This window comes from Belonocnema kinseyi, chromosome 1, assembly GCF_010883055.1.
Source record: "Belonocnema kinseyi isolate 2016_QV_RU_SX_M_011 chromosome 1, B_treatae_v1, whole genome shotgun sequence".
In the NCBI taxonomy this organism is placed as follows: domain Eukaryota; kingdom Metazoa; phylum Arthropoda; class Insecta; order Hymenoptera; family Cynipidae; genus Belonocnema; species Belonocnema kinseyi.
Genome location: NC_046657.1, coordinates 92,350,237 through 92,359,769, shown reverse-complemented (window position 1 = coordinate 92,359,769; position 9,533 = coordinate 92,350,237). Strand labels below are relative to the sequence as shown.

At 28.8% G+C, this 9,533-nt stretch overlaps 1 protein-coding gene across 2 annotated transcripts in view; it reads left to right on the top strand.

The window, feature by feature from the left end:
• Window positions 1-4,065, top strand: part of LOC117167991 — a 6,924-nt gene extending 2,859 nt beyond the window's left edge. Inside the window, exons 2-7 of one of the 2 annotated variants that reach the window (XM_033353308.1) lie at window positions 426-648; window positions 722-833; window positions 951-1,277; window positions 2,314-2,508; window positions 3,040-3,195; window positions 3,437-4,065. In XM_033353308.1, coding sequence (XP_033209199.1) covers window positions 502-648; window positions 722-833; window positions 951-1,277; window positions 2,314-2,508; window positions 3,040-3,195; window positions 3,437-3,921 — 1,422 coding nt within the window. In that variant the 5' untranslated portion in view covers window positions 426-501 and the 3' untranslated portion in view covers window positions 3,922-4,065. Of the gene's footprint in view, window positions 1-425; window positions 649-721; window positions 834-950; window positions 1,278-2,313; window positions 2,509-3,036; window positions 3,196-3,436 lie in introns of both variants that reach the window. The other variant, XM_033353298.1, reaches the window with a different exon arrangement.
• The last annotated feature ends 5,468 nt before the right edge of the window (window positions 4,066-9,533 follow it).

Below are 9,533 nucleotides of genomic sequence, written 5' to 3'. Positions count from 1 at the left end.
TTTATACTTGTGAACACTTTAGACAAAATACAATATAAATTAAAAATGTTTCTCAGAAAATCTGTCTCATCTATAGGAACTATTAAGTAAGGTCTTATGTGCCAACTTACTCTAAGTGCATTCATTTACCCGAGAAAAGAAACAGGCTTTCTGGTTCTTTTCTCGGCTTGTCTCATGCCTGTCTCGTTTTTGCCAATAGAAATATAAGAGAGTTTGAGAACAATAATAAAAATTGCGAAATATAATTGTAAATTTAGCGATTAGGCCTTTATGGTGAGGCGGTGTTCTTCTTTACTATGCAAAAAGGGTTGAGTTTTACATGATCCCATAACTAGATGAGCGCGGGATACGCGATCATCACACAACTGCATAGCTGGCGCCGCCACACGGCGACCGTGAACTCTCATGACAAATATTTTTCACAGCCCTCCAGAGTTCCAGACAAGTGTTGTGTTTGTTGCTGGAAACTCATAATGTGTGGAGATAAATTGGATATTTAGAATGCGTGTTTGTGCAGTAGAAAGTTGCAAAAATTCTTCAAAAAATGGCAAGCAATGTTTTGCTTTCCCTAATGATGTTAATCGGTGTAGCATTTGGCTTAAGAATAGTCAACTCGAAAGCCATGGGAAATGGTCAACTGTATGTGAAGTAAGTTTCGAATTTTTACTCTAACCACATATTTATTTCACATACGTATTTGTGATCTGAATGTTCAATATAGGATCATTTTGCGGAAGATTCGTTTATCTTCACAATCACTGGTAAACGAAGACTAAGAAATACAGCGAATCCTACTGTATTCAAAAAGCCTAACCTCTACATTCCGGAAACAGGTAAAATTATCATTATTGCAGTGAACATGTATTCATTCACTTGTTTATTGACGCATAAACAATAGTAAACCCACCACTATTTATTGAATATGATAATAACTAAAAATTATTTTTTAGACGCTGACTTGGTATTTACAAAAAGTATACTGAAAAAGAATGTGCCGCAAGATTTAAAAAATAACGAGTCAAGGGCATTATCAATTTTGTCATTTAAACCTGTTATTATACCGAGTACGAGCAAATGTGTGAAATTATTTTTCGAGTCTACTGGAAAAGAAAATGTTCAACATTCGAAGGTACCTTCTGCGTGTAGTATTCATAAAGATACAGTGAAAATTTCAAAAGAAGCTGGTTACAGTGAAAGTAGGAACTCAAATGAGAATATAGATTTCGCAGAAAATGTACACACACAAGCTGAGTCAGCGATCGGTTCATGTGATCTACGTAAGTTTGAACATATTCCACTATACATATATTGTAAGATAAAACTATAGAATAGCGGCTTCTCACGTATGATCCTTTAACGTTAAAAAATATCAAAAACTTGTTATTATTTGATGAATTCTGAATGAAAAAGGTGGGGAAGAGCATTTTCGATTGTTTTTATTTAATATTTAAGAAAACTGATAGCAATGTTAGTTACGTACCTGACTCTAACCTGATCAAAAATCCATTCATAACAACAAATTCCCAATTTTGTACACTCAATAATTCATAATTTCATTATTATATCATACTTAACGTAGGAAGCGGGAAGCTGGAAAAGGGGAAAGTATATGCATTGTGTCTATATTTTCGGGCATAAACCGCCCCTCTTCCCTTTTCCAGCTCTTTTTTTCCTTTCCAGGTTGATACTAGAAAAGGTAAATAGAAGATAAAAAAGGAAAGGCGGCATGGGCTGTGTCTATACGTCCGGATACAACCCACACGCTATTCCCTTTTCCAGTTCTCCCTTCCCCTTTCCAGATTCGTACGTTTAGACTCGATCGCATTATTATAAATGTGCATGAACATACAATATTGTCCAAACGTATAGACACAGAAAAAACAATTTTCCTCATAACCTAGACCCTACAATTAGTTCTTGTCATTTTCTGGTGAATTACTTTTCACGTCTCTTTAATATCTTTGAGGTTATGCTTTTTGTTAATAAAATGTTTTTTTTTATTTGCCTATTAACGAACACTGTTAGACTTACATGTATTTTACAGTTTAGTGTATACAAGTTCAATCAGGTTTAATTTTTGTGATCAAAGTATAGTGATTTCAGTCAGGTATGCAAGATGCATTTCAGCTTCTCTTATTGTAAAGAAAATCATAATGTGGTTAAAATTGCTCTTCCTCACCTTTTTCATTTAGAATTCATCAAATAATAAGTTTTTGATATTTTTTTACATTAAAGGGTTATACGGGAGAAGCGGCTATTCTATAGTTTTACCTATTGTAAGAGTATTTATATACTAATTTTAATCTTTTTTAGAAAATAAAGGCCCATGTGCAGCAGGTGCATCTGGGTATGGTACTGATACAAATGGAGATAGAAGCTCAGATATTGTTTTGACTAAGAGCAGTGAAAGTAGTACTTCTAAAAAAGATATGATACATAGCAGTTACACGGAGGAGGTTTTAGTGCAATCTACTTCGCAGGAATGTACAGAAAGTTTGATCTCACAGCGTAAGTTATGAACTTGTAAAGGAAATGATTTGTAAACCCGGGAAAGAATATTTTTTATATAATTACATATGAAAAATTATATATAATTATGTACATGTTTTGTCTATATGTAAGCAAATATAATTATATATGTAAATAGGACAAAAAATTCAAAAGTAGTCAATTCTGCTTGAAAGTTGTACAAATCAAATTCTTCACCCACCTAAAAGGTGTTATCATCCGGACGATAACACTAAAACGGAAAGACTAAGCTCCGATATTTTTATTTTTAAGTTTTGAAAACGAACAAAATAATATTGGCAAAAAAACTTAACAATGTAAATATCAAAGCTTTTCCACCCAGTTACTGTATTTTTATCCGGATGATAACACCTTATAGGTTGATAATGAATTTGTTTATTGCGAAAAAAAAGATTGCTTCGGAAATCTATGTCCTAATTTTATATATAATTCTATGTACTACAGTTTTATAGGAATGAGATGTACACATTCATATGATTATACAAATTTCGATTCCTTTTTCTACAGCAGCTGTATGTGAAGGTAGCAGGGATGGAAATGTAGATCTGGGCTCAAATATTATTTTAACAACGAGCATCGAAAGTAAGGACATTATAGATCCCACTTTTACGCCGGAGTTTTTAGTACGATCTTCGCACAAATGTACAGAAGATGTGACCCCTCAAAGTAGGTTTTGCATTTTTGTGAATATTTTTTTAAAATATTTCCTATAGTGAAAAAAGAATAATTAGTATTTTGAAATGTAACTTTCATTCAGTTTGAGTATGTAAGATGATGTATGTAGCAATATAAATAAGGGGTTTCTTTTTCCTTCCTAATACAGTAAGTTAACGCTTCTTATAAAGACTAGTTAGTTTACAATCATGTAGTATAGGAAATTACAACAATTTTCAATTTTTTATTTCAGGTAATAGTGTTGATATACCGTCAACTATCGCTGCAAATGATAAAGATTATGAACAAATAATTGCGGATTTACAACGAAAACTTAAAGACGTGGAGCAACATGGTAAACAAATGGAGCACTATTGCGAACAAATGCAGCGAGAGAACCGTAAAAAAGACAGAGTTATAAAATTATTGAAAACGCAGCACAAAAAATACAGCACCGAGTTGCAAAATAAAGTTAAAAAATTACAGCAAGAAGTACGTATAAATGATTCACTATCTGCTCGTCTATCGTCTTTTGTGAATGAAGATCAAGTTCGAATTCTTACGGGCGAATCTAAAAAAGTGCAAAAATGGGAAAATAACACCATGTTGAAAGCGTATAGATTGAGACTTTCTTGTGGATTAGCAGGATATAATGAAGTTAAAAAGAGTATGCCCTTACCAGCTGAACGGACATTAAATCGAAGAGTTAAGGGTTTTAAATTTGATACCGGTATATAGGGTAATGTACCCAATTGTTGGCAGGTGAAGGTAAACTTCAGGCTTTAAGGGCATGTGACACAGCTAAATACCTATATTACCGACGACAGTTTTTCAGTTCACTGAATGTTTTTTTGAACCTAAGAACTTTTTTTGTAAATAAAATATCGAGCTGAAACTTTGGAAAATATATTAAAGTAAAATAAAGTACGTTTAGGTACTGCATTTTGGTAGGAACTTCACTGAAAATTATTTCATCTTTTTTCTGAACCTCAACATTTTTTGAATGTTTTAACTTTTTTTATACATAAAATATCGGTCTCAAACTTTGAGAAATGCAAAAGCCGAAAGAAAACTACGTTTAAGTACAAAGCTTAATAATAAAAGATGTAAAAAAAAATATTTCAACAATCAATTCCAACGGCATCAGCTGGTAACGTTGTACACGAAAATACGAAACCTGGCGGCCACTAGACGAGGCTCTAGAGAGTTCGTATTTTCGTATACAACGTTACCGGCTGATGCCGTTGGAATTGATCGTTGAAATATTTTTTTTTACATCTTTTATTATTAAACTTTGTACTTTAACGTAGTTTTCTTTCGGTTCTTGCATTTTTAAACTTTGAGACCGATATTTTATGTATAAAAAAAGTTCGAACGTTCAAAAAATGTTGAGGTTCAGAAAAAAGATGAAATAATTTTCAGTGAAGTTCCTACCAAAATGCAGTACCTAAACGTACTTTATTGTACTCTAATACATTTCCCAAAGTTTCAGCTCGATATTTTATTTACAAAAAAAGTTCTTAAGTTCAAAAGAACATTCAGTGAACTGAAAAACTGTGATCGGTAATATAGGTATTTAGCTGTGTCACATGCCCTTAAGAAAGAAATTAATGTCAAAAATTGTATGTGTGATAAATGTAATACTAATATGTACAGTGATAATATAATAGGGTATCAAATTCTAAGCTTTATTTACCTTTATATATATATTTAAAAACTGAAAAAATAATTAAAATTAGCACATTAGCCTAAAAATTCAACTTTTGGCAGGGGTGGCCTCAATTGTCGGCATGCTAGTCATATGAAGATGAAGTGGTGAAGGAATCAGATTAAACTAAACTTTAATATTATCAATATGAAGTGAATAGTGAAGAGAAACATTGTTCATCAATTATTTTCCATTTATAAACAAATAGTCTGGTTTAAATTACTTAATTATCAGCATCTATCTGGTTCAACTTTGAAGGTTGTGATCCTAGGCTTCCTTTGATTGCTTCAGCAGAATTAGTTTTAATCGTTTTTTTTTCTCGAAAATTGATTTTCTTTTTTGTTAGTCTCTTTAGATTTTGACTTCCTTTTTCTAATAACTCCTTTAGCAGAATCAATAAGATCATTAATATTTAAAGATTGATTTTTTTTAGTTCATAGTCTTTTTGCTTTCTAACTTTTTCTATTTATATCTTCTTGGGCTTTTTCTGAAATTTAATTTCGCCGTTACTTTTTTCAATTGATTTTTTTTTCCTTATCTCTCGATGCAAATAATCATGCATACTTCGGTTTTTTACACATTTTAAAGCAATTTCTTGTACGTGTTAGGTTGAAATCGCTTTTCCTCTCAAATTCTTCTCTACCTACACTATTTAAATTAGCCTTATTATTATTTAACACATTTTCAGAAGTGTTGAAAATTATAACCGAGATTCTATTTCTATATGTAAATCAGGTGGTAATTTTGTCAGATATTATAAGCCTAGATGTGGCACGTGTATAGTTCGAGGAACTAATTGTAGACGGCGCTCCCGGCGAAAATTGCCCGATCCCCCCATGCCTCTCATCCCGAAAATCGCACCCACCAACTACTTTGCCCCTGCAATCTTCACCTGTCGAAAAGTCCATCAAATAGCCGATACTAAGTCGGTAAATACTAAATACTTAAAAATGTAAAATACACATCTTATATCCAGAATTTTTATTTATTATTTTCAATTAATAAATCAATTATTTGAATAAATTTTGAATCAAGAAAATATGTAGATGCAAAAAATTTACTTTTAAATTGAATTAAAATGTAATTGTATCGTAATAAATATTTTTAGCTGACATCTTTTATGAAAAAATTTAGTCATGATGCAATTAAAATTTACTGTCTATGAAGAATATTATTTTGTTGTTTTGAAAAAAAGCGGTAGAAATTCTACTAAATGAAACTATACGTTTGAAGGCATTAAAAGTTTTAATTGATAAACATATTGAGTTGAAATTTAAAATAATTAATTTTTAAAATAAATATGATCGTAAAGCGTTCTCGCATGTATAATTAGCGATTTGGACTTTTTAGATGTAGAGTTAAATTTTATAGGAATACCGCCTCCCTCACGATTATTAATTTAAGTAAACAATAATTCGTAAATTTCTATGTTTGTGTTTTCTATGCTTATGAATTAAATTATAATGAAACGATAAAATTATATAATAAATATATTTTTCATTTTATTTTATTTTTTAACATATTTTATAGAAATTTATGTATCTTACGATGTATGTAAATAATGTTCCGATTTTTTAAATTGAGAACCCCATAATTTCAAAATTGTATAAATGTATTTTTGAATTTTACTTGAGTGGTTGATCAGAATAAATAAATATTTTGCCTAACATTTCTCAATTTAAACTAAAAGATCAGAAATAATTGGAAAGTTTCAAACACATTTTTCTCTTAATTGTTAGTTTGTGATAAAATAATCCGTGAATGATCGCAGTATTTATATTCGTTTTCATATTCTGAATTTATTGCTTAAATAAGTATAGTTAAAGATTAAGTTCCTCAAAGCTCTGTAGGCTTTGAGGTACACAATATTATTGTGAGACTCGCGCTGAGCACTCGTTTTTTGACAGACAGTTTTAAATTTAAATTTTCTGAACTACCTTCAAATAAACTTAAAAAATACAATCCTTTTTTTAGACATTTTTCTCTATCTCGCTTGGCTATGCTAATAATAGGATTTTGGTTTTCATATTATTTTTTATACATGTATAAAGCAAAATATCCTACAAGTCTTCTCTTAGACTTTTGACGTATCTTGCGTCTTTTAGCGTAATATGGGAATTTTCGATTATCTTCATATATTACTTACGATAAAGCAAAATTACGAGTCCTATTGAAAACTGGTTTAAAGAAATTTTGTAGGATTTCTCAAAACCTATCATTTCTCTTTGAGACTTTTTGTCGTATTTTGCGTCATTTGGTTTTTCCACAAATTTTTTATTTTTAATACCATTTTTATGATCAAAACAAAAACTACGTGTCATGTCAAACAGTAATTCATAATAAATTTGTAGCTCTTTTTCGGGTAAATAATTTTTGTCGAATCATTTTTTTTCGTAATTTGTATCATTTTTTCACGACGTTTTTTTTTTATATATTTTCAATGTTATTTTTCGCGAATAAAACAAAAGGTACCCCTCCAATCAAGAAGTTATTATTAACGAATTTGTAGATCTTTTTGAGATCACAATTTTTGTTGATTCATCTTCTTTGGTATCCTGCATAGTTTGACCACAAAATGGAATTTTTCATATCTCATTTTTTTTGTGCAATAAAAAGTAGAATTTTCAATTTTACAAGAAAATCAAAAAAGTTTGTATGATATTCTTGTAGAGCTTTTTAAAGGCAATGTTTTTCTTTACTTTTTTCATATCGTACGTTGTTTGGCTTATAATTTTGATTTTCGATTGACCTTTCTTTTCTTATCCTTTCTCAATCATAAATGATGAGAATGGGAAAAATTAGAGGCCCTTCAATTTTTGTTCTTAATTTCAGTTTTTAAATCATTTGAATTCTTCAAAGTAAAACGCTGTTACTTTTCTCTGTAATATTGATATTCTATCCAATATAAATAAAATTGAAAATAAAGTTTCTTAAGTATAGTCTCAATATACTTGTTCTCTGTCATTCTTTTAATTGCTGTAATTTCGTTTTCTGAGTCTTGTCGATTTTTCGTTGTGTATTTTTATGCTAAACAAATGTTAAACTATACAGTGGAAGAAAAGTTACGAACTTAGATAACATTTAGTATGTTTCCTTATTATTAACTTTTAAAGAATTGTTCTTTTTTTCTCTGTTTTTCACAAACCCCCTTTTCTCGTTTTTTCGCCTAAATACTTTTTGGTAGAAAGTTTACTATTGTATTTGTGGTTCGGAATTTAACTCGTTTGGTTAAAAATTCTAGCATTCAGTTGCAAATTTTATTATTCTGTACAAAATGCAACTATTTTGTTAAAAAGTTATCTTGTTTCGTTAGGAATTCAGAAGCTTGGTTAAAAGTTGAACTACTTTGTGAAAAAATTATTCTTTTGGTTTTAGATTCACCTCTTTGGTCGAAAATTTAACTATTCTATTTTTAGAAAATTAATCTTTTGCGGATAAAAAGTCATTTCTAGGCTAAACTCTTTTGTTAAAAATGTAACTATTTTGTTGAAAATTCGTTTTTTAAAATAAGAATTAATTTTTTTTTAACTAACAAGGTAATCATTTCATTTTTTATTTAAATTGATATTTTTATTAAAAATTAATATTTCCTGGTTTAAAATTGCTCCTCCCGGCTTTAAAATTCAAAAATTTTGTTAATAATTAATATATTTTGTTGAAAGCTCCTCTTATTTTGGTAGATCATTAATACAATGCTGGAAAATTCATTTCTTTGGTTAAAAATTTAACTATTTTTTTCGCAATTTATCTTATTTAATTGAAAATTAAACGACTTGGTTAAAAGTTGAACTTTATCATTAAATACTCATATTTTTGGACTCCCCTTGATCTTTGGGGTTGATTCTTTTGTTAAAAATTTAATTTCTCGATTTTGTTGAAAAGTAATCTTTTTTTAACATGTAACGTCTTTTTCTTAAAAATGCAATTGTCAAGTTCTAAATTAGTATATTTTGATTAATGATTTAATAATATGGTAGCAAATTAAAGTAGAATTCGTTTGTTAATGAGATTTTCTGTGTTTTTTCATGTTTGTTAAATCTAGTTTTTTTTTTAAATCATGTTTCTGCAAGATTTACCTCTTTGGCTTAACATTGAACTTTTTTGTTGACAATTTGGTTTATTATGTTAAAAATTACTTTTTTTGAAAATTGCAACTTGTCGATTCTTGATTAGAAATGTATCCTTTATAAGTTGAAAATTCCAATATTTAGTTGAAAATTCATGGAATTTCTTAAAAATTCGTCTTTTTTGATAAGAAAATTAATCTTCTTTGTTGCAAATTCATTATATATTTCGACTTTAAATCTTAGGAATTTAAAGCGTTTCATATTGCATTTAAATCAATTGAAAGTGAGTTTTAAATAATAACTGATCCGATGGATTTATTTTTTAAATTTCATTTTTAATAATTTAAAAATATTAATTAAAATTAAATTTTAGCTCAATTAATTTCGAAAATTTTAATTTTAATTAAAAATTTTTAATTAACCCTGATACAAAAGGTAAAAAAAAATAATTTTTCTTTTTTAATAATTAAATAAAATTTCTTTTACAATACTAAAAATTATTATTAATATAATTATTATATATATATTACTTAAATTATAAAAATTTTATTATTATTTTATTTATTTAAGAAATT